At 42.2% G+C, this 26862-nt stretch overlaps 1 protein-coding gene across 1 annotated transcript in view; it reads right to left on the reverse strand.

The window, feature by feature from the left end:
• rnf145a (ring finger protein 145a) overlaps positions 1-26862 on the reverse strand; it is a 119214-nt gene that overhangs the window by 34831 nt on the left and 57521 nt on the right. The window contains exon 3 of the mRNA XM_078231275.1: positions 17205-17296. Within this exon, the coding sequence (XP_078087401.1) occupies positions 17205-17296 (92 nt within the window). The remainder of the gene's footprint in view (positions 1-17204; positions 17297-26862) is intronic.

Raw genomic sequence — 26862 nt, forward strand, 5'->3', positions numbered from 1 at the left:
CCTGGAAAAAAAGTTCAGCTGAACTGGGCAACTATGAGGCATTGTGAGCCAGCAGCAGCAGAATTGTATTCAACCACAATCTGTAAACTCATGGCCCAGCAGCATATCCCTCAATCTACCATGATCATAAAACAGGAAATTCACCTTAGTTTAATGAGGAATGCAGGGGAGCGTGCCAGGTGCAGCACCAGACATGCAAAAAACGTAGGTGCCAATCTGGTAAAGCTACAACACAGGATGGCACACATGCCAAACAATGAAAACAGCATGCGAAGGACAGGGCTAAGTGATCCCACAACCAAAATATCAGACCAAAGCTCTGCAGTCGTGCCGCAGTCCTGAACACTGGTAAGCAATTAGATAGTTCATCACTAACATTCCCAAACTCAATGCTACAAAACCCATTCAGTGGAAATGACAAGGCTAAAGAATTTGCAACTATCTTCAGTTAGAAGTGCCGAATGGGTTATCCATCCTCGTCGCCTCCTGAGGTTCTCAAAATCACAGATGCCCAATATTAGCCAATTTGACTCACTCCACGTGGTGTCAAGAAAAAACTGAGGGCAATGAACGTTCTCCCCATGTCTGTGTGGGTTTCCTCTCACAGTACAAAAATGTGCAGATTAGGTGGATTGGCCATACTCAATTGCCCCTCAGTGTCAGGGGAATTCGCAGGGTAAATATGTGGGGTTACGGGGATAGGTTTGGGTGGGATTGTTGTCGGTGCAGGTTCAATGGGCTGAATGGCCTCTTTCTGCACTGTCAGGATTCTATGATTCTAACAGGACTAATCTTGCTTTTTATTTCAATTGTCTCTGTCGAACCATTTATTCATTCAAATTATTATTCACTAATGCTATGATAATTTCTCCAGCATCATGGCACAGTGGTTAGCACTTCTGCCTCATGGTGCCAAGGACCCGGGTTTGATTACAGCCTTGGCTCAGTGTGTGAAGTTTGCACATTCTTCCCATGCCTGTGTGGGTTTCCTCCAGGTACTCCAGTTTCCTACTATAGTCCAAAGATGTGCAGGTTAGATGGATTGGCCCTGCTAAATTGCCCCTTAGTGTCCCAAGATGTGTAGGTTAGGGGGATTAGCGGGGTAAATGGGATACGGGGATAGGGCGGGTGGGGTGGGGTGGGCCTGGTAAGATGCTCTGTCGGAGAATTGGTGCAGGCTCGATGGGGCGAATGGCCTCTCTCTGCTCTGTAGGGATTCTATGAACATTCCTAACTTAGTTCTTGGTCAAGCTCTCCATAAAGTTGCATGCTCAAGAATATGTCATTGCCAATCTTAACCCAGCCACAGCTAAATCTGAACTGTTGCGAAATAATATTCCATGTAGCCAATAACTGTAGCACCACTATATTATTTATATATTAATATGGATCCCTTTGGCATGGCAATTTCTCCTTCTTACTTATCCATTACCCGATTTCTTCATTCTGATTAAACTGTCTAGTTTAACCCCTCTCAATCTGACTTGCCCATTGGCAATTCCCTGTATATCTAAAATTCATTCCTTGCCTGCTCGATTGTCGAGCTCAGAGGTTCCCAACCGGTGTGGCGCGGCACACTGGTGCCGTAAAGGCCCCATAAGTGTGCTGTAAAATAGGGTTAAAACTCCTTAAAATAATTGAACATTAATGTAAATAAACTAAATCTAATCTTCGTTTCAGCTCTGTGGTCGGCATCTCCAGGACTCGATGAACCTCGGACCTCCCACAAATGTTGCTCAGCATTGAAAACGAATATCGAGGAAGGGAATTGAAGATCTGGCCATACCGATTGCCGCCATCTCCATCAGCAACACGCCTGTGGGCTGCAAGTGCTCCCTCTCCAAGAAAGGCTCCAAGAAGATGGTGATGAAAATGTTCAGGCGGCTGGGACAGGAAGCACAGGCAGAGCAGGAAGGAGAACTACAGCCACTCATCATCCTGACTTTGAAAGATATTGCCGTTCCTTTGCAGTCACAGAGTCATAGAGGTTTACAGTACGGAAACAGGCCCAACTTGTCCATGCCGCCTAATCCCAATTGCCCGCATTTGGCCCATATCCCTCTATACCCATCTTACCCATGTAACTGTCTAAATGCTTTTTAAAAGACAAAATTGTACCCGCCTCTACTACTACCTCTGGCAGCTTGTTCCAGACACTCACCACAGTGTGTGTGAAATAATTGCCCCTCTGGACACTTTTGTATCTCTTCCCCCTCCCCTTAAACCTATGCCCTCTAGTTTTAGACTCCCTTACCTTTGGGAAAAGATATTGACTATCTACCTTGTCTATGCCACTCATTATTTTATAGACCTCTATAAGATCACCCCTCAGCTTTCTACGCTCCAAAGAAAAAAGTCCCACTCTATCCAGCCTCCCCTTACAACTCAATCCATCAAGTCCCAGTAGCATCCTAGTAAATCTTTTCTGCACTCTTTCTAGTTTAATGATATCCTTTCTATAATAGGGTGACCAGAATTGCACACAGTATTCCAAGTGTGGCCATACCAATGTCTTGTACAACTTCAACAAGACGTCCCAACTCCTGTATTCAATGTTCTGGCCAATGAAACCAAGCATGCCGAATGCCTTCTTCACCACTCTGTCCACCTGTGATTCCACTTTCAAGGAGCTATGAACATGTGCCCCTAGATCTCTTTGTTCTGTAACTCTCCCCAACGCCCTGCCATTAACTGAGTAAGTCCTGCCCTGGTTTAATCTACCAAAATGCATCACCTCGCATTTGTCTAAATTAAACTCCATCTGCCATTCATCAGCCCACTGGCCCAATTGATCAAGATCCCGAGTCGCTGGGTCAAAATCCTGGAATTCCCTTCCTAATGGCTATGTGGGTCAACCCACAGCACATGGACTGCAGTTATTCAAGAAGGAAGCTCACCACCACCTTCTCAACTGGAGCTAGGGATAGGCAATAAATGCTGGCCAGCTAACAACGCCCATATCCCACGAATGATTTTTAAAAATCTACATCTACAAGGTGCTGAAGCAGATCCACCTGGATACAGACACATCCTCCAAGGCCATGAGTGTCCTCAACTCGTTCATCAGCGACATCTTACAGCGGATCACCAGCGAGGCTTCTCGCCTGATCCATTACGCCAGTGCCAGACCATCTCCTCCTGGGAAATCCAGAGTGCTGTCCGCCTCCAGCTGCTGGGGGAATTGGCCAAGCACGCTGGTTCCAAGGGCACCAAGATGGTCAGCAAGCACATCAGCTCCAATAGGAAAGAAACACCCACGCATGCACTGGCTGGGATTAGTTCGCACATGCACGATTTGGAATTTCTACATTTGTCAGGTGCATGCCCACGGTCCTAACCAATGTAAAAATATATGAGCGCATATGTGGTCCTTTCCCAGCCGGTGCATGCACGGTTTGGATCATCGACCTAAAACATTCCAAACTGTGCACGTGCAGCCCTTTCCTGGTTGACGTATGTAAAGAGATCCCAGGTTCTTTAGCAATTGGAGATGCCGACCACGGAATTGAAGACAGAGGTCCCGTGTGCCTGTGCAAAAACACAAAGGGCGCAACGGAGAACCGAGCGACACGGAGAGGTTGACAACAAAGCAGGAGAGAAAACAGAGAGAAGTAAAAAAAATCAAAGTTCCCAGTAAGGGAAGAAGACAAGAGGTAAGAAACAGGAACCAATAAAGTTAAGAAAAGGAGAAACAGGCTCCATATTGTATTTGACTTGTAAGCTTTCATTGCAAACTTCAAAACGACTGGAAATTGTATTGAATTGTGGCTTGGTATGCTTTTACGGTTTCAGAGATAAAAGGGTTTTTTGCGAGAGAAGCCGTGCCTCAATTCTTTTGTACTGTGAAGGTGTGCCATGAAGTAAAGAAGTTTGGGAATCACTGGTCTAGTTTCACCTCTCCTCTGGAGTATTATTTTAAACCCTCTTCACTCTATTCACCTGCCAGTCAGGATACAGGTTACAATTTTGTTTAGTTCATCTCTTTCTCAGAAGTACTCTCAATGCCCAAGGGCACTGAACCTTTCCCTTCTACATCTTATCCTAGAATCATAGAGTGGGTACAGCACAGAAGGAGGCCACTTGACCCAATATACCCATGCTGGCTCTCCGCAAGAGTAATTCACTTAGTGCCACTTCCCTGCAGCTCTGCATTTTTTTCCTTTTCAGTGTAATGATCCAATTCCCTTTTGAATGCTATGAATGAACCAGTTCTTACAACACTCTCAGGCAGTGCATTCCAGATGCTGAAGACTCATTGTGCAAAGATTTTCTTTATGTCACTTTTGCTTCTTTTGTCAATTACCTTAAGTCTGTGCTCTCTGGTTTTTGATTCTTTCACCAATGACAACAGTTTTTCTCTATCTACTCTGTCCAGCTCCCTTATGATTTTGAGCAACTTCATCTCCTCTCAATCTCTTTACTTCAAGCAGAACATTGCCAGTTTCTCCAACCTATCTACATAACTGAACCATTCTTGTGAATCTTTTCAGCATCCTACCTAACGCCTTCACATCCTTCCGAATGTGTGGTGCGCAGAACTGGACACATCTTCCAGGTGAGGCCAAACTAGCGTTTCATAAAGGTTTATCATAACTTCCTTGCTTTTTTATTCTACTCCCCATTTACAAAACCCAGGATTCCATTCACTTAATTAACCGGTTCTCAAGTTATCCTGATACCCTCAATAATTTGTGCACAGAATGCAATTTTGTCAAGGATATGACTAAGAATTCTTGCAATTCCAACCATGCACTTGAGAAGATGTGACACTAAACAGGACAACTACTTATTAACCATTTTCCTTTTTGCATCTTGGTGCCAAATGCTTACAAGCATCCAAAAACCTCAGTCCTAAAAAACAGGCTTCTGGAGCTCTAATAAATTGCATTCTGAAGTCAAACTTATAAATGTATAATGTTTATATAGACAAGAGAGCCCCCAGGGTTGAATACAAAAGACCTTAGTTTTGATTCCTGGTTTTGCACCGATCCGAGCAATACAGGCATCAACAGTTTATGTAAAAAAAATCAAAAGGATTTATAATTCTAGTGACCCAGGATAGAAAGACAGCATGTGTAGGATTTAGGTAGCGACAGGATTGGGTTTGTGATGTCCTGTCAGTCAAATTGCCAGCTTGCACCACTTGTATAGGTACCAGAAGCAACCAACATCTGTGGAACTGTAATCCAGAGTGATTTAAAGGATTTGAGAGGAGTGCAAGAAATAATGCTCTTATAGAATCATGAGAAGTAGGTTTCTCCAGTTAAAAAAGATGCTTCAGCAGTCTGCCTGAGCTGACAAAGAATAATGTTAGTGATATTCAATACTATTTTTCTCAAGGGCCTGTTATCTGGCCAGGGATATAACAGAAACATGCCTTTGTATAAGTCAGGCTTGACTTAACCGATGTAGTCCGTAAAGCCCTTCTATGCAGCTCTGGAGCCAGTTTTCAAAATCCCAGCCAAACAGGTACGTTTGAATGAGAGATTCTGCTCCTCCAATCACGGGCAGCTTATCTTCCATATTTGTTGCTGATAGGCTCACCACGGGAGATCAATAATTTGTGATTGGGGTGCGGGCGGGCGGGGCAGGGGGGGCGCAGAGAGAGAGGATGCAAGCAGGGTGAGGGGGCTGCGAGCAGTGGGAGGGAAGGCGTGCGAGTGGAGGGACAGAGTGCGTGTGAGCAGGGGAGAACAGGGGGAGAGAGGGTGAGAGGGTATAAGTGGAGTGGGGATATAAGCGGGTGAGTGTGAGAGTGGGGCGGGGGGTACGAGTGGGAGAGGGGGAGTGAGTGGGGTTTGGGGAAGAACATAGAACAGTACAGCACAGAACAGGCCCTTCGGCCCACGATGTCGTGCCGAGCTTTATCTGAAACCAAGATCAAGCTATCCCACTCCCTATCATTCTGGTGTGCTCCATGTGCCTATCCAATAACCGCTTAAATGTTCCTAAAGTGTCTGACTCCACTATCACTGCAGGCAGTCCATTCCACACCCCAACCACTCTCTGCGTAAAGAACCTACCTCTGATATCCTTCCTGTATCTCCCACCTTGAGCCCTATAGTTATGCCCCCTTGTAATAGCTCCATCCACCCGAGGAAATAGTCTTTGAACGTTCACTCTATCTATCTCCTTCATCATTTTATAAACCTCTATTAAGTCTCTCCTCAGCCTCCTCCGCTCCAGAGAGAACAGCCCTAGCTCCCTCAACCTTTCCTCATAAGACCTACCCTCCAAACCAGGCAGCATCCTGGTAAATCTCCTCTGCACTCTTTCCAGCGCTTCCACATCCTTCTTATAGTGAGGTGACCAGAACTGCACACAATATTCCAAATGTGGTCTCACCAAGGTCCTGTACAGTTGCAGCATAACCCCACGGCTCTTAAACTCCAACCCCCTGTTAATAAAAGCTAACACACTATAGGCCTTCTTCACAGCTCTATCCACTTGACTGGCAACCTTTAGAGATCTGTGGATATGGACCCCAAGATCTCTCTGTTCCTCCACAGTCTTCAGAACCCTACCTTTGACCCTGTAATCCACATTTAAATTAGTCCTACCAAAATGAATCACCTCACATTTATCAGGGTTAAACTCCATTTGCCATTTTTCAGCCCAGCTTTGCATCCTATCTATGTCTCTTTGCAGCCTACAACAGCCCTCCACCTCATCCACTACTCCACCAATTTTGGTGTCACAGCAAATTTACTGATCCACCCTTCAGCCCCTCCTCTAAGTCATTAATAAAAATCACAAAGAGAGGGCATGAGCAGTGGACGAGAGAGAGAGAGTACAAGTGAAGCATAGAATCCCTACAGTGCAGAAAAAGACCATTCAGCCCATCGAGCCTGCATCAAGACAATCTCACCCAGGCCCTATCCCCGTAACTCATGTAATTACCCTGTTAATCTGCCTGACACGAAGGTGCAATTTAGCATGTCCAATCAATCTAACCTGCACATCTTTGGACTGTGAGGGGAACCCGGAGCACCCAGAGAAAACCCACACAGCCATGGGGAGGAACATACAAACTCCACACAGTCACCCAGGGCCAGAATTGAACACAGATCCCTGGCGCTGTGAGGCACTGTGACACGGAAAGAGGGTGTGAGTAGGGGAGGAGAGAGTGTGAGGGGGAAAGGGTATGAGGTAGAGCAAGAGAGTATGTGGGGGGGGGGGGGGGGGGGGGAGAGCAGAGTGTGCGCGTGCAGAGTGCGTCACCAAGTTTAACTTACTCCTAGTAGTAGGGTTTTCAGTCACCCACACACCATCATGCACTGATATCTACTCTCACAATAGGGTGCATGAGTGAGCACCGAGAGTAAACCGCGCACACACACTTGCACTGTATTACACTCTAATACTCAGCTTATTTATTACTGATAGTTTAAATTGTTTCTTTTCATACAATATTTTTTATATTCATGTGTGTCGTGCTGAACTTGATCCTTCTAAAATTTGCTCATTGACCCTTGAGTGAGAAAACTTTTGAAATGTTGTCCCCCAGGTGAAAAGGTTAGACAACCCTGGTATAAGCAGAGGTGGACCTCATAAAAAGGAGCCTCATGATTAGCCTATCTGAACCACTTGAGTTGGGGAGGTAACATGATGCTCATACAAAAGCGAAGCAAAGAAATGATTTGGATACCAGGATAGAAGGGACCCAACTTGAATATCTATTCCCTGATAATTGGACATTTAAATGGGGAAAAACAATTAAACAAACGATTGATGTGAGGTATCCACCAGTCCCTAAAATAAGGTATATAAATAGGTGGTCAAGAAGAGGAAATGCAGGCAGGCACAGAAGGGCTCTTCGAGATAGATCAATGCTAGCTTCAGCTTAACTCAATCAACTTGAAATAAATCTCACAGACGACCAAGATCAAACTGTTGTGCCTTGTCATTCATTCGTCTGATCCAAGACCGGTAAATCTTCTCACTTTTATGGATCATATGTCCATTGTATCTACTTTAATTGTGTTTTATTTTTGCTACTGATTCCTCAACCTTTTTGGGTTATCTATGAATCTTGATTAAATCTTATAGGAGGGACGAAAACCAATCTCATATAAAGAGGAGAAAGAGACTTGTGGAAGCAAAAACAACTTGCACTTACAATGTGAAATCCCCCCGCCAACCATCGTGCACTTTCATTCAAGTAGAATGCATCCAAGCAACCAATGTGTATCGAGAGTTTATACAGAACTCCAGAGCATGGATATCAGATAACCTTGATCTGCATCCATTTTCAGTAGTTTTATTTGATGGGAATATCAATGATGAAGCTCCTGTTCAAATCTTCCACATATGATGCCTGCCTCTAAATAGGCAAAGGAGAAAAGTAGGAGGCAGCGGGTGATGACAGATGACTGCTTTAGTGAGTGGATGCCAGTGTCCAGTGGCGTACCATAGGGACCTGTGTTGGGCCCCCTATTATTCATCATTTATATAAATGACATAGAAGATGTGGGGGGTTGGATTAGTAAGCTTGCGGATGACACAAAGATTGGCTAGGTGGTTAACAGTGAGGCAAAGTGTCTTGGGCTACAACTAGGTCCAGAATACCTTTTAATAATCAATATGTTTGTGTAACAGCTTCCCCAGATAACAACACAATTTGTGACAATAGTTTTCAAGGGAAGAAAAATGCAACTGTAGTGACTGTTTACAAACAGCATTGCCCCCCTAGAGGAGATTTAATATTCTTATTTGCTATGCTAATTGTCCCTACTCCAAACCCCACCCCCAACATCTCCACTCCTCTTGGCTACCCTTAGTCTTTTGGTCAAAAAGACAGGAATGGTCCAGAATATAGATTTTGGTGCAGCTGCCATTACAGCTGCACAGCCATCTGACAAAACATTCTTCTGCAAAGATTGATGTTGCATGCCCTGCCAAACATTAGTTGAAGCATATTACTTCATCAAGCAGTCCATCAACTAAGTTACCAATGCTGTTACTTCAATTTTTTGAACTGCATATTCCAAGAGAAAGATGCCTTTGAAAACTAACATTTCTGACAATTCCAGGTTCCGTCGAGCACAGTTCAAAATCTAGTTTTGTGACTGTCGGTTGAATTTACTGTTAAATCTTCCTCTGAAGACAGAAAATCTGATCCCATTTTGTCATGTTGTTTTATCACCGTCTTACCAGTGGATGGGGCTAGATAGAAACAAAGAACTACAAAAGCACAAAGCAGTTAAAAAGAAAGTTTAAGCATAGTGAAGAGAAACCAAAAGTAAAGAGTAAAAGGAAAGAAACAAAGCAACGGAAAAAACAATGAAAGAAATGGAATATAAAACAAATGAAAGAAATTAAACCTCAATAGTTACAGCAAAGACAACAAACTAAAGTTTAATCAAGCGTTTTTCACGAGAGCTTTCAGAATCTCTCGGAATCTTCTATAGAACACTTGGAGTGTAACTGTTTTATTCATTAACTGTCAAGATAATTAAGCACAACTACATGAAATAAAGAAACAGAAATGCTGTAAAGACACAACTGATCCCTCACTACAGCTTAATATTTCATGCAGAGATTCTCTTTTTTGCTGCTGATGTTATGGATTTCTTCAGTTTTCCTAATTTTACTTCACTGTTGTTAACTTGCGTTCTTCAGCTGAGATTGAAATCTCCAAGTATTTAGCTAGGTCTGCCAGACCTTCCAGCTGAAAGAAAACTTGGCAAAGATGAGGTCATAAATTATCAAATGTGTGAATTTATATAGTATTATTTTACACATACCAGAAAATTGTCTTGTGGTAAGAGTATATAAAGGCCCATTGCTTATGAAGCAACTGGGCCATCAATAAAAGACTATTAAGAGGAGTGGTGACACAAGCTTCTTTTGAAAATAGATTAAATTTGCTTTGGATGCAAAAACTTCAATGCAGTCTTTGGGTTGAGTGACAGCGTAAAAACAGCATGTTACTACAAAATGTCAGCTGGAAACCAGTATTTGTCATTCATTCAAAAAATACTAATTTCCAAAAGAGTGTTCTCAACATGTAAATAAAGCTGCAATACAATTAATTCACATATTTTCACTGTGTAATGTCACTTGCAGTAGTTGCTGATTATTGGTTACCTGGGGAAGAACCATCTGATTCATGTACTTAAAATAATGAAGCGTCTAGATTGTGTTCATCAATAAGTTATTTCAATTAGATAGATTGGAAATAACCAGAGTTAATAATGTAAATTGCAGAATGAAAAGATGTCAGGGGGTTTTTCTCCTCTCAGAGGATAATAAACAATGGAACAAGTTATCAGTCCATCCCCCATGTGTAGATTCAATGCATACCTTTAAGAGAACTGACAATTGCAGATTTGCTACATGCTATCAAAATATCCAGACCAATTACTGGCTCTGCTGGAAATCAGGCCGTTTGAAAGATAGGTGAACATGAAGTTAATCAAGATTTCTCCAGCGTAGTTTTAACCTTAAGTGGTATTTGGGGAGTCAGAGGGGAAGGTTCTATGTTTTGTCTCCTTAAATTGGCCCTAGATTTTTTTTGCCACTCCCAGGAGATTTACATAAAATCATAAGATGTAAGGTCATAAGATATAGCAGCAGAATTAAGCCCGTCGCCCATCGAGTCTGCTCCGCCTTTCAATCATGGCTGATTTGTTTCTCAACTCCATTCTCCCGCCTTTTCCCCATAACGTTTGATCCTCTCACCAACCGAGAACCTATCTCTGACTTAAATACACCCAATGAACTGGCATCCACAGCCTTCTCTGGCAATGAATTCCAAAGATTCACCACCCCTCCGACTGAAGAAATTTCTCCTCATCTCGGTTCTTTACTCTGAAGTTGTGCCCTCGGATCCTCGTCTCTCATATTAATGGAAACATCTCCACATCCACTCTATCCAGGCCTTTCAGTTTTCAGGCCTTTCAGTTTTCTGTAGGTTTCAATGAGATCCCCCCTCATCCTTCTAAACTCTATTGAGTACATACCCAGAGTTCTCAAACACTTCTCATTGTCAAGCCTTTCATTCCTGGGATCATTCTCGTGAACCTCCTCTGGAGCCTCTCCAGGGCCAACACATCCTTCCTTAGATACAGGTTCCAAAATTGCTCGCAATATTTCAAATGTGGTCTGACCAGAGCTTTATAAAGCCTGCTTTTATATTCTAGTCCTCTCGAAATGAATGCTAACATTGCATTTGCTGCCCTAACTACCAACTCAACGTGCGAGTTACCCTGAACTAGAACTTCTAAGTCCCCTTACCCTTCCGAATTCTGAATTTTCTCCCCATTTAGAAAATAGTCGACACCTCTATTCTTTCTGCCTTAGTGCACAACCTCACACTTTCCCACGTTGTATTCCATTTGTCACTTCTTTGCCCACTCTCCTAACCTGTCCAAGTCTTTCTGCAACATCCCCGCCTCCTCAATACCACCTGTCCCACCACTTATCTTTGTATCATCTGCAAACTTATCCACAATGCCCTCAGTCCTTCATCTAGATCACTGATGTATAAAGTGAAAAGTGGTCCCAACACTGACACCTGTGGAATTCCAATAGTTACCAGCTGCCGCCCTGAATAGGACCTCTTTATCCTTACTCTCTGCCTTCTACCAGACAGCCAATCTTCTATCCATGCTCGTACCTTGCCTCTTATACCATGAGCCCTTAAATTATTCAGCAGTCTCCTGTGTTAAAGCCTTTTGGAAATCCAAGTCGATCCACAGGCTCTCCTTTGTCTAACCTGCTCATTACCCCCTCAAAGAACTCTAACAGATTTTTCAGGCATGACTTTCCCTTGACGAAATTGTGCTGACTTCACCCTATTTACCCCACACTTCCAAATACTCCGAATTCTCAACTTTAATAATGGACTTTAAAATCTTACCAATTCAAAGGCCAGGCTAACCGGCTTGTAATTTCCTGTCCTTTGCCTCCCTCCCTTCTTAAACAGGGGTGTTACATTAGTGATTTTCTAGTCCTCTGGGACCCTCCCTGATCCCTGAAAGAGCACGACTAATGCCTTCATAATCTCTTTCGCTATCTCCTTCAGAATTCTGGGGTGTAGTCCATCCGGTCCAGATTATCCATCCACCTTCAGACCTTTCAGCCTCCCTAATACCTTCTCCTCAGTAATGGCAATCGCACTCAACTCTGCCCTCTGACTCTCTTGAATTTTTGGTATGTTACTGATATCTTCCACCATGAAGACCGACGCAAAGTACCTATTCAGATCCTCCACCATTTCTTTGTTCCCAATGACTACTTCTACATGGCGACTGGTGACAGTGTGTCATCATGATTTTGTGAGATAGACTCAATGAATCACCTAATTGTTCTCTGTCTATCAAGGCTTGTAATATTTTCTCTATTTTCTATTAGAAGCTTTTAATCTCAGTTCCCTGTTCACAAACTTCACTAAGAGTTTTAACAACACCAGGTTAAAGTCTAACAGGTTTATTTGGTAGCAAATACCATTAGCTTTCGAAGCGCTGCTCCTTCGTCAGATGGAGTGGAAATCTGCTCTCAAACAGGGCACAGAGACACAAAATCAAGTTACAGAATACTGATTAGAATGCGAATCCCTACAGCCAACCAGTAAACTGCATATAAAGAATCATCAACTGCATCACCAGCTGCCCTGACAATTGTTCATTTTTCTAACATCTAGATGCTTATAATTACATAATTGTGAAAATCTGGCCTGATCTGCAAAGCGATGCTCAACTCTCATTACCTTTACCGGAAGCAATTGCTTCTGGCAACTGTGGTTGCTTTTCTGTTTGTCATTCATAGATGAACATGCATCTTTTTTCCAAGTAGTACAAGGCTATTTTAGTCAACTTGCTGCAGTACATTAGACACAATCCAGTTGGGCCAAGTGGACTGTTTCCATCTTGTATCTTCTACGCTTTTAAATGTGCTGAAAAATAGCTCAAGGATATCCATCTAGTCAGAAAGTATGTCCTCCCAGTTTCAGTCCAGTTCACAGTCAACACAAGAACACAAAAGACTTTGGGCAGCAAAGCTTTATTCAGCAGTTTTAAGTTCAGAACTGCACAGCACAGAGTGCCAAGAATATAACAATGGGAACATTGAGTTTGTGTGGTGGGCAGTGAATGTTCTTTTTTTCTTAAACTGTGTTCAAAGTAAACATATTGAATGGTAGAAAATTGGAAGAAACAGGAGAATTGAGTGTATTGTTGGTTAAGTACACATTCAAATCTCAAGTTTGGGATTAAATACAACCCCTACTAACAGTAGCTCTCAATGTATCTTAAGTTAAAGAAATTACTTTAGTTATAAGTACAAGATCACAGCAACACATGATACAACTTGGAAAACATTTGGCTTGACTCCCATGACTCAGTCAATTCATCCAATGAGTAGCTGAATCACGTAACTCACAACTCTCTCATTTTTTATCCCCGAGCACCAGATAGGACGCAGAAGGCCTTTCAATCAACCCTCATTCACTCATTCAGAAGCAAACTGTCATCTCAGCATCACGGTATATTTGAATTAATCCAAATTTTTTGCCTCCACAACTCCGACTCTTTCCTGTGTGAAGAACCTCCTGACATCAGTCTTAAAATTATTTTTTGGCACAATGATCTACTCTCTTACCTGAATATCTCTAGCCCGTCATCATCAATAAGCACTCTGATCCGATTAACCATTCTTATGTCTTCTAGCATTGGCTCGGCACTTAAATATCCCCATATGATGACTAGAACCACTGTGTTGTGCTAGTCAGTTTCTCATCAATTTTCAGGTTTTACCATAAATCCTTTATCCACTATAAGGATAAATAGCAGCATTTTACACAAAACCTTGTCAAATGTTCTATCACTTGACAGTTAAATTGGTTGATAGCTGTTTAGGGAACAAAGAAAATAAATCCAAAGGATTCCTGTTGCTGTTTATGCCATTGACTTTGTTTGTAAAATATATATATGTCCAGATGACTGGAGTAGGCTCAGATAGATTTCTGATACCTATTGGTAGGGTTCAGAAAAACAATAGCTGCCGGAGAAAGATACATGACCATCTCTGGGGATGACAACCTTGCCATCCTGTTATAAAGCAGATATAATTGGAAGTTGGATAAGAACAAGATTCAACCCAGTTCACTGGGTTGGTTTCCATAGCATGCCCTTCCACCTATCATCATATCATCGACAAATATGGATACCTTGCATTCTATTCCTTCCTCCGGGTCATTGATGTACATAGTGAACAATTTCAGGTTAAGAACTGATCACTGCAGCACTACACTAGTTAGATCTTTCTATTCTGAAAAGGACCCATTTATTCCAACTCTTTTTTCTCAATCCATGCTAACCGACTTCCTCCAATTACATGAGCTTTTACTTTATGCACCAGCCTCTTATGTGGCACCTTGTCAAAATGCCTTTTGAAAATCTAAATGCACGACATCCACAGGTTCCCCTCTATCTATTCTCTGTTACATCCTCAAAGAATTTGAGCAAATTTGTCCAACATTTCCTTTCATAAAATTATGTTGACTAGGTTTGATTATATTCAGCTCTCCTAAATGATTAGCCATTTCCTCTTGATTATTAACTCCAGTGTTTTGTCAATAATAGATGTTAAACTAACTGGCCTATAGTTCCCTGCCTTCTGCCTTTCTACCTTTTTGAACACAGAAGTCACACTGGCTATTTTCCAATCTTCTGGTACTCTCCTGGAAAGATAGAAATAGAACAAAGAACAATACAGCACAGGAACAGGCCCTTCGGCCCTCCAAGCCCGCGCCGCTCCTTGGTCCAAACTAGACCATTCTTTTGTATCCCTCCATTCCCACTCCGTTCATGTGGCTATCTAGATAAGTCTTAAACGTTCCCAGTGTGTCCGCCTCCACCACCTTGCCCGGCAGCGCATTCTAGGCCCCCACCACCCTCTGTGTAAAATACGTCCTTCAGATATCCGTGTTAAACCTCCCCCCCCTCACCTTGAACCTATGACCCCTCGTGAACGTCGCCACCGACCTGGGAAAAAGCTTCCCACCGTTCACCCTATCTATGCCTTTCATAATTTTATACACCTCTATTAGGTCACCCCTCATCCTCCGTCTAACAGATAGTTCCTAACAGATAGGGGAACAGGTGCATAGATGATATGGCAGAGATGCAGATGGGAGTAAGAAAAGGTCTACACACCAAGCATTTATCTTTATATACTTGTCCTTGAACAAGCAGCTTCCTTTTATTGTACAATGGATGAAGCTTAAGGGCACTGTTCAATGTTACCAGGCTTCTGATGTAATACAGAACTTGAACACTGATGAAAAAAATAGACTTTTTTGTCAAAGCTTTTCATCTTGCACTCATCCCATGTTCAAAAAGGGTCTTGGCATACTGAAGATTATTTCACAAATATAAAAGCAAGTTACTGCGGATGCTGGAATCTAAAACAAAAACAGAAAATGTTGGAAAATCACAGCAGATCTGATAGCATCTGTGGAGAGAGAACAGAGCTAACGTTTTGAGTCTGGATGACTCTTCCTCAGAGCTGAGAGCTAATTTAGCAAATGTTGTCCAATGGCACACCACATCTAATGTTGGACACTGCTTAGATTTTGCAAGCAAGGGTTGGTTGGTAGCTGTTTGTACCTTACCCGATGCTAACAGTGACAGAAACATGTTGCTTGATATGATTCACCAGTCTTTGGAACATACAGCCTACAAACCTAGCATTACACTGGAACTGAAGTTCAAATGCTAATTACTAACTTGTGTGATAGGCAGACAACAGCATCCTAAAAGTGGCAAATACCACTCATGTTGTTGCTGCATAGTAGCTATGTAAAACGGTTAGCTTCACCTGTCTCTCAAATTTTTGAGATACCTTGCCCTTCCAGGATAATAGGAGGCAGATTGGGCACTTCTCAGGGCAGAAGAGACAATCTTAAAACCCTTTCATGAATGTGCATGATATATACATGTTCCAAATGCTCCGGCTACAAATAATGAAAATAATAGTAGGAGTTGGGACAATGGAGGAGAGGTGTTACAGGAGAGAATGGTTAAACAAGCTGAGGATCTGTAGCAAGAACAAGGATGATGTTCTTTGATTATCACAGACCATTTTGTTTGCTACTCTGTAGTGAGTGCCATTGCAGTGATGTTGTAGCACTCGAAGTAGGCAAGCATAGGAAAAACAGGCATGAGTCCAGGATCAGATTTAAGAGGGATGCTGTAATTCTTTTTTTTCACTTGAATATCATAGAATCTCTGCAGTGCAGAAGGAGACCATTCAGCCCATCAAGTCTGCACTAACTCTCCGACAAAGCAGTTGACCCATGCCCTATCCCTGTAACCCCACATATTTACCCCAGAAATCCCCCTAACCTAAACATCATGGGACACTAGGGTAATTTAGCATGGCCAACCCACCTAACCCACACATCTTTGGACTATGGGAGGAAACCGGAGCACCTGGAGGAAACGCAGGCATAGGGAGAATGTGCAAATTTCACAGTCACTCAAGGCAGAAATCGAACCCGGGTCCCTGGCGCTGTCAGACAGCAGTGCTAACCACTGTGCCACCCTGCCGCCCAGTACAAAACAATATCCGAAACAAAATCAACTAAAAAATCATCCATAACAGGATAGCAGCTTCTGCGCTCCTATTGATATGGTATTTAGGGCAAGTTTCTCACACAACTGGGACCAACAGACTCATTTTTATATTCTATATTGTTTTAAGTTTGATGATCACACTGGACTCCTGTAGTAGTCTCTTCATAAGTTATGAATTGATCTAAGCAAGACCAGAAACTGAAGGACCAACAACTAGCCTGTGTCTCCACAGTAGTGGAAAGGGAGAGAAAGGAAAAATATGTCAAGGAAAGCTACCATTGGTGAGGGGTTTCCAGGCGGATGATGGATCAACTTCAATAAACATCTAACGACTAACACTAATTGACCAAAAAAAAGGGCACAGTCCTATACTATACCCCAGCATGAATTACTGCCTTCTGAGATGAAGCAAAGAAAATAGTGATTTACAAAAAGTTACAATTTGGAAACCATTCTTATGTCATAAGAATTAAGAGATTTTCCAAACAAATTTTCCACTTACACCAACTTGAAGATGTATTTTCTGTCAGTGTACGACATTAAATTTCACCAATCACTCTGCCAAATACATCAAATTTACTAGCAAGCATTAATCATTGGGCAAATTTCAAAGTCTCACCATACCTATCAAAGCTGTAGTGAAGCGATTCAGGGACAAAGGTTCTTCGTACACAGGTCCATCATGGCCGAATTCAATCTCACTCCTCACAAAGTCCCTGGAAAATAAAAAAAAACAACAGGATATTGATATTTCGATAAAAGTGCCTCTTCATTTGCTACCTCTATAAGCATGCAGTGAAAACAGAGCAATTAAATTTTTAGTACGTCATGTATTTCTGTCCCTTTATAGGAAGAAAACCTATACTCATTTAGCACTTAAATATATATTTAATGCTGAGAAGTTTTGCTATTTAAGGGGAGGCTGTGGAGTCACCCAATAGATGTCTTCCAGATTATGAAGGGATTCAATAGGGTAGATGGAGAGAAGATCTTTCGCCTTATGGGGTGGCCAAAACGAGGGGCCAGTAAAGAAGAGTAAGACAGGCACAAATGAATCCAAATAAATATAATTCAGGAGAAACATCCTTACCTAGTGGTTAGAATGTGAAACTTATCAGAAGACTATTGATTGCATCACAACAATCCTCTCCTCACTCAATGCTGAAACACATTTACTTGGCAGCACGCCATGTGTATTGATCAGTAACCGTTATTCTGGCTGATTTTCTCCTTGCAAATCCAAAGCTAGTTTCAAGCCATGTACCCACTACACTGTGGAGTGTTTTGCTTCAATAATAATACCAACCTTTTTTAAAAATTCATTGGGATGAATGATATAGCAACTGTGAGGAGGATAGTGATAAACTTAAAGAGAGCATAGGCAGGTTGATGGAACAAACGGACACATTGCAAATGAAACCGAATGCAAATAGTGCCAAGTAATAGGCAGAACAAGGAAAGCAAACATAAAATAACAGGATACAATTCGAAAGGGCTGCAGGAGTGAAGGGCCTGAGCATGTATGCAAAATTGTTGAAGGTGGCAGGACTGACTGATCAAGTAGTTAACAGCACCTATGGGATGCTAGATTTTATAAATGTGAGCATAGAGTATAAAAACAAGGAGCTATGGTAAACCCTTAAATAAACCTGGTTCAGTCTCAACTGGGTTAATGACCAATTGTGAGCATAACACTTTATGAAGGATTTGAAGGCATTGGAGAGGAGCAAAGCTTTATGAAAATAGTTCCAGGAATGAGAGACTGCAGTTATGAGGTTAGATTGGGGGAGCTGGGGTTATTTTCTTTAGGGAAGAGATAATTGACAGATTTCATGGAAGTGCTCAAAATCATGAGGGGTCTCAACAGAGTAGATAGTGGAAAAACTGTTCCCATTGGCAGAAGGGTTGAGAATCAGAGGACATAGATTTAAGGTAATTGACAAGAGAAGTAATAGAGGCATGAGGAAAAACATTTTACTCATTTAGTGGTTAGGATCTGGAATGTTCTTTGTGGTGTAGTTTCAATTGTGGCCGTCAAAAGGAAATTGCCCAATTATCTGAAGGGAAAGTGTTTTCAGGAATGCATGGAAAGGGCGGGGAAGTAGGGCGACCTGGGTTGCACATACTGAGAACCAACGTGGACACAATGGGCTGAATAGCCTCCTTCTGTGCTGTAACCATTCTATGATTCTATGTGGGCCTCACTGGCAAAACTAATATTTACTGCCCATGCCTAACTGCTTCACAAAGTAATGGTGAGCTGTTCTATTGAACCACTGCAGTCTGTGAAATTGAGAGTTCGCTAGTGTTATTATAAAGAAAGTTCCAAGATTCTCGATGAACAGAGAAATATTGCTGAAGCGTTTTGTCTGCACTCATCAGTACAGATTGCAGGAATACCAAATCTCAAAGGAAACAACAATTTATGATGCATGACAGGAGGCTGGTGATTGGTTGGCGAGAGGAATAACCATAAGATGTAGGAGCAGAGATAGGTCATTCAACCCATTTTGAGTGTGCTCTGCTTCATTCAGCGAAATCATGACTGTTCTGGTGTGATAATCCTCAACTGCACTTCCCACCTTATCACCATAACCCTTGATTCCCTTACTAATTAAAAATCTCAGCCTTGAACATATTTAACGACCCAGCCTCCACAGCTCTCTGCAGCAAAGGATTCCAAAGATTCAGTCCCCACAGAAGAAATTCCTCTTCATCTCGTCAGCACGCCTGGGTAATATACTCTGTTGGAGAGTCGGTGCAGACTTGATGAGCCAAATGGCTTCCTTCTGCACTGAAGGGATTCGATGATTCTATCTCTATCTTAAATGGGCAACCCCTTACTCTGAGATTATGCGCTGATTTATCTACTTCCTGGAATCTTTCTTTCTCACTGGATATATCTTTGTTGTGAGTCATGAACTCTGTTCACAAACGTCTGCCATTACTGACCAACCGTCTTTCCTGCTACTCCACTCCAGCCAACTCTGATCTCATTCTTTTGTAATTACCCTTATTTATGTTAAGCACAATTGTTTCTGACACAAGTTTCTCATTCTCAGACTGAATGCTAAATTCTACCATGTTACGAACGCTGTTTCCAAGGGATCTTTATCTCTGAGATTGTCTATTAAATCTGCCTCATTACACATTAGACATTGGTGTTTATATGGACCACAATAATGGGATCCTCCCCTTCCACTAGAAGTTCCTCTCCAGTCTGGAGCAGATTTCCTGAACCCTGGCACCGGGCAGGCAAATAGCCTTCTGAACTTTGGCTCCTCGCTACACTGTCCCCGACTACCACAGCGTCCCTTTTTGCTCCCCTGACTTGAATGGCTTCCTATACCATGGTTAGTCTGCATATTCACCTTGTAGCTCCCACACTCATCCAAATAAGCTGAGCGAACCTCAAACATGTTAGACAATTGCAGAGGCCGATGCTCCTTCATTCCTACTGAAAAGGTTAATAACCACACAAGTTTAAAAATCACATAAGCAGCAAGCTGCGATGAGAAAAACCATAGATCTTGATTGAAACAGACCCAGATAAGCGTCAAGGACTATAAAACTCCTAGTTGTAAGGGAGGCTTTAGCTACACAGTATGCACACAAGAATTTAATCAAATGATCTGCAGCTCATGTGTGTCCATTAGAAGGAAGAACAATGGAAATGGGAGGACATGGGAGATTGATATACCATTGGTCAGACATATAGCTATTTTTGTTTGATGATATTACAATTAGGTCAACGTGCACAAGTTTCAATTGGACAACTATACTCTTATGTAAACCTCATCAATAGTTGTGAGTGGACACTCACATACAGCAACAGTAGATTTAGAGAAGTTACAGGCCTTAGCACAGGGATTCTTAAGCAGCCACTTTAAAGGATCTACCAAATCGGACTGGAACTCTGGAGTAAAATGTATCAGATTGGAGCATCCCAGAAATGCAGACTGGTGAGCTGAAAATCAATCACCAAGGCAACAGGTGCATCCAGAAACTGCAACCTCAAGAGGCCGCTATCACCTGGCTTCCCAATGCCAGGCCATGTTTGCTCCAGTATCATTAGATGTTCCTTCACTCTGGCTAGCCTAGAAAACAGTGGACCATGAAAGCCATAGATTTATCAGCATGAAAGCAATTTCCTGTTGCCATTCCGTCTGGCATAGGCACAGCCACAAGTGCTTAGGACTGCCCTCTCTAGTTCAGCATGGTCTTTCACCAGCCATGACCCAAAGGAGATCCACTTTTCAATCTGAAGTTATTACTGGTATACTGGGTTGGCACATCCAGCCCAGGAGTGGAGCTGCTGTTTCATCATCTTGCCACCCTCTACTAGAGCCAGTGTAGCCAGACAGCGTAAAGCACCGCGAACACTTCCCAAACATCACTCCCACAGAAACTAGACCTGGATTCCTTGAGAAGAATACATCCAAACATGTCCATACACATCAGAGAAAATGCACAATGGGGAATAATTAACCAAGGGATTCCAGGATGCCTCCAGCACTCTTTCAGGAAGGCACTTGATTAACCACTTTCCACTTGTTCTCAGAAACTTATTTCTGGTTTTTGGTTAACATTTCATCCCTTTCAATAACTTCTACACTTCTTAGTTCATCATTTCCTCTATTTTTGGTTACCCATTTCTGACTCGTCTTTGCAGGCATTTTTCTATTTACAGATAATGATTTTCCTCCATTTGTGTATACTTGCGGATTTTTATTTATCACACGCCTGCGTTTCAGTACCCCATTTCTCCTTTCAGAGTTAATTTCTGAATATTTTGTTAATCATTCCAAAAGACCGAGCAACAGTCAGCAGTTCGCCATTCCTCGGTCTTGCGGTTCACCATTTTCCCTTTCAGATTTCTTTGGCTTTTGGTTAGCCTTTGTTTTTTCTCAAAGATAAATGACTTGACAAAATTGTTGCTCAGCACCAACAACAGGTTTCGCATTAACTAAGCAAAACAAAAATAAGAAATATTTGATTTTTGGACTGCATTACGAGGGGTTCAGAGACTTTTTATAACATGCGAGGAGGGCCTCAGAAGCAAAAAGGTTGAGAGCCCATTTTATGATATAATGCGGATGTACAATTAAATAAAAAGTTTATGTTAACCTTCCAAAGAGTTGCCTCTCTCTGATGGCTTGAGAGAAAGCATTAAATTTGGACAAGTCAGACATACACAATCGAAATCCGCTCCAATGGTAAAAAAAACAATTATTTCCTGGATTCAAATTTAAGTTTATTTATTAGTGTCATTAGTATGCTTACATTAGCACTGCAATGACGTTACTGTGAAAATCCCCTAGTTGCCAGGATGCAGCGCCTGTTCTGATACACCGAGGGAGAATTTAGCATGGCCAATGCACCTAACCAGCACGTCTTTCAGACTGTGGGAGGAAACCAGACCACCCGGAGGAAACCCACGCAGACAGGGGGAGAATGTGCAGACTCCACACAGTGACCCAAGCCAGGCATTGAACCCAGGTCCCTGGCATTGGGATGCTGCAGTGCTAATCGCTGTGCCAACGTTATACTTACATAGCAAATTTGTACTAAACAACCACTGTTTGTACCAAATGGATGGCACTTTACTGAGAACAAATTAGCTTGTTTCAAAATCATCTGATGAACTCTGAGACAAAGAGCACCCAGAGCAAACAACATTTTCACATCAAGGTGTTTGAAATGAATACTTGCTACCAGGCCAAAAAGGGATTCCAAGTTCTTTAGATTGAACAAACAGCATGCATTACCAACCCATTGACCTTTCCATGGCTTCCTAGAATCTGTGCATGCATCCGAACTTGGCATCATAAGGACAACTGAATACCATTCCTCTTCTGCCTAACTCCAAAGTTTCTGACATGGATTTTTTTTTAAATTGTTCATTCTTTTATGAGATATGATCATCACTGGTAAGGCCAGCATTTATTGCCAATTCCTAATTGCCCTCGAGAAGGTGGCGATGAGCTTCCTTCTTGAACTACTGCAATTCATATAGTATAGGTACACCCATGGTGCTGCAATGGAAAGTTCCAGGACTTTGATCCAGCAACAGTGAAGGAAAGGCAATATAATTTCAGATCAGGATGGTGCATGGCTTGGAGGGGAACTTGCAGGTGTTGGCATTACCATGCATCTTGCTGCCTTGTCCTTCTAGGTGGAAGAGGTCGGGGGTTTAGAAGATATTGCCAAAGGAGCCTTGCTGAGTTTCTGCAGTGCAACTCAATGTAGATGCTGCCCCACTATATCAGTGGTAGAAGGAGTGAATGTTTAATGAGGCCCATTTACTACCAATCAATCAAAAAGGTTTTTCCTCTATTTTCCTTAATCAACCCTTGAATCAGACAAATTCCAATGTCTTTCAAAAGCTATTCATTAAATCCTTTCAAAAACCTCAAACAAACCATTCACCACATTGAATTCTGCAGCCAAAAACATTAGTACAGCTTAAACAGATGACTCTTTTGAGTACAATAGTACAGCAGCTGAGAAAATAGGTATTTATTGCTGAAGATTGAAAAGTATCCAGTTCACTTGTAAGTCACAGTAAGTTATAGATTCCTTAAGCTCTAAGTTTGACACACTGACCTAGCTTAAAGACCAAAATTAAACCTTCAATAATCACCAGCCACTCACTAATTTACTGTCCTGTGACGCCACTCCTTGATTTTCAATTTTTGCTCATTTTGTAGCTCTAGCTCCAGAATCTCTCGCAGCTTTGTTCCAGGGCCTGGCTTCACTTTCCATTGTTCCTCTCAACCTCTGCAGCTCTGCTTCTGGACCAGGCTTAACTCCTGCCAGCTCTATATCTGGGCCAGGTTCAATCATCCACAGCTCCGCTCCTGAGCCATGTTCACTCACAGCTCCGCTCCTGGGCCTGGCTATATCCTGGGGCTGGTTCAATCACCTATAGCTCCGCTCCTGCGGCTGGTTCAATCACCCACGGCTCTGCTCCTGGGCCTGGCTTTATAACGAGTCGCTCCACTTCTGGGCCTGATTCAGTCACCCACAGCTCTGCTCCTGGGGCTGGTTCAATCACCCACAGCTCCACTCCTGGACCTGGCTTTATATCCAGCAGTTCCACTCCTGGACCTGGTTTTATCATCTGCTGATCCTCACTCAGCAACAGCTCCATTCCTGGGCCCAGCTTTTGTCATCCACTTCTGATCTCAATCTCCCACAGGCTGAGATTCTTGACTAACATGGGAGTCAAAGGTTATCAGGGGTAGATTGAAGTTGGAATAGAGGCCATAACTCCTAATTCATATGCTCATATTAGGTTCACTCGTGGGTTTAGTTTTCTTTCTATCACTACTCTTGTGCTGAGCTCCCTTAAATGCTTTTTGTCTCTCCTCTAGTATCTCCCAAAGTTTGTCCACGATTAATCTAAAATTTTATCTCTCCTCCAATTATGTGTTTTAAGTTCACAATATTCCCCAAAGTTCACAATATTCTCAATCTAAATTGTCACTTGGGTCACATTTACATGCAAAAACATTGCTGCAACTGTCACTGGATTAATGCTTTAAGAACTGAAGACATGCTGACAATAAAATCAATACATCCTGACAACTGTAATGACAATGCAACTTGCTATACAAATCACATTTTGTCAACAGTTCAGAAATGCTGAAACACAGAAATAATTCATCAATAAAGATCATAGCATGCCTTCATATCAATATACATAGAGCAAAATTGCAAATCTACAAGTCATAACATGCTCATTCCACAAATAACAGTAGAGCAAAATTGTTCAAATATTACCAGTAGGACTAGACAAACTCCTAAGATATTAGTGGAGCAGCGATGCAGTATGTGCAGTCAGCATTCCCTTGTTAAAATACACAACTTCTTCCATTAAACTGGAAAGTGGACAATTGGATGATTATTTCTGCAACCTTATGTGAGCCACTGTTGCTGAACTGGCCAAACACATTGCACTTTGGATCTTTGTGCAAACACAGCCTCAATAATGTTCCAATTTTTAACCTGTTGAAAATGATGTTTAATGAGAAAATTGCAGTAGGCGTACGCTATGCACCAATGTCCTATAAGGATTACATTTGCCATTAAAAACTGTTCAGAGAAAGGAGCAGTTTCTATTAAATCTTCCTATTTCCCCGACAAACTAGCTTCAGCTGGATGGATTTAGAGTCCATCTTTGGACACCTGTAGTATGGTGAGGCTAATTTGAAAACACTTTTTGGTTATCTGCCAGTTTTCCTTCAACTGTATCTACAATGAAATAGTGATGGGAGGAGAAAAAAAAGCGGTAACACCGAAAAAGAAATACAACAAAAATGCAGAAACTCAAAAACAATTGAGAAAAAAAAGCACAATGAGAAACTCATGTGCAGATAAAAATTCAGCAATGGCACACACAAAAAATGGAACAGAAGCAATACTGATCATACATCATTCTTTGAGTGCTTTGAGCATTCGCAATGTACCTGAAATGCAGAGACAAGCCACACGAGGAAGCTATGGGCCCTTTAATGGATAAAAGTAATATTGCTAAGTTTCAAAAGCTAAGCTTTAGCTTAGCTTTCAAAAGTTGGTATTTTTACATTTTTTTCATAAGGCCATAAGACATTGGAGCAGAATTAGGCCAGTTGGCCCATCGAGTCTGCTCCGCCATTCAATCATGGCTGATATTTTTCTCAGCCCCATTCTCCTGCCTTTTCCCCATAACCCCTGATCCCCTTATTAATCAAGAACCTATCTCTGTCTTAAAGACACTCAATGACCTGGCCTCCACAGCCTTCTGCGGCAAAGAGTTCCACAGATTCAACACTCTCTGGCTGAAGAAATTCCTCCTCATCTGTTTTAAATAATCATCCCTTTAGCCTGAGGTTGTGCCCTCCGATTCTAGTTTTTCCTACTAGTGGAAACATCCTCTCCATGTCCACTCTATCCAGGCCTTGCAGTATCCTGTAAGTTTCAATAAAATCCCCCCCTCATCCTTCTAAACTCCAGCGAGTCCAGACCCAGAGTCCTCAACCGCTGCTCATACGACAAGCTCTTCATTCCAGGGATCATGTGAACCTCCTCTGGACCCTTTCCAAGGCCAGCACATCCTTCCTGAGATATGGGGCCCAAAACTGCTCACAATACTCCAAATGGGGTCTGACTTGAGCCTTATACAGCCTCAGAAGTACATCCCTGCTCTTGTCTTCTCGACATGAATGCTAACACTGCATTAGCCTTCCTAACTGCCGACTGAACCTGCGTTAACCTTAAGAGAATCTTGAACAATGAGGCCCAAGTCCCTTTATATTTCTGATTTCCTAAGCATTTTCCCATTTAGAAAATAGTCTATGCCTCCACTCCTCCTTCCAAAGTGCATAATCTCACTTTTCCACATTGTTTTCCATCTGTCAGTTCTTTGCCCACTCTCCTAACCTGTCCAAGTCCTTCTGCAGCCCCTCTACTTCCTGAATACTACCTGTCCCTTTACATATCTTTGCATCATCTGCAAACTTAGCAACAGTGCCTTCAGTTCCTTCCTCCAAATCGTTAATGTATATTGTGAAAAGTTGTGGTCCCAGCACTGACCCGAGGCACACCACTAGTCACCGGCTGCCATCCTGAAAAAGACCGCTTTATCCTCACTTTCTGTCTTCTGCCAGTCAGCCAATCCTCTATCTATGCCAGGATCTTACCCTTAACACTATGGGCTCTTAACTTATTCAACAGTCTCCTATACGGCACCTTGTCAAAGGCTTTCTGGAAATCTAAATGGCTATTTTTGTCTCTCCCTTACCTTGTATATATTGAAAAAAAACTCTTCCTCTCTTTTATATTACTAGCTAGCTTACACTCATATTTCATCTTCTCCCCCCTTATTGCTTTTTTAGTTGTCCTCTGCTCGCTTTTAAAGGCTTCCCAATCCTCTGGCTTCCCACTAATCCTTGCCACTTTGTATGCTTTTTCTTTTGCTTTTATGCTGTCCTTGACTTCCCTCATCAGCCTCGTCCTCCCTTCGCATGTTTCCTCCTCCTTGGGATGAATTTCTGTTGTGCCTCCTGAATAACTCCTGCCATTGCTGTTCCACTGAATCCCTGCTAGGCTCCCTTTCCAATCAACTCTGGCCAGCTCCTCCCTCATGTCTTTGTAGTTACCTTTATTTAATTGTAATACCGTTACATCTGATTCCAGCTTCTCCCTCTCAAACTGCAGGGTAAATTCTATCATATTGTGGTCACTGCTTCCTAAGGGTTCTTTCACCTTAGTTCCCTAATCAAGTCTGCCTCATTACACA

The sequence above is a fragment of the Mustelus asterias genome, chromosome 16, assembly GCF_964213995.1.
Source record: "Mustelus asterias chromosome 16, sMusAst1.hap1.1, whole genome shotgun sequence".
In the NCBI taxonomy this organism is placed as follows: Eukaryota; Metazoa; Chordata; class Chondrichthyes; order Carcharhiniformes; family Triakidae; genus Mustelus; species Mustelus asterias.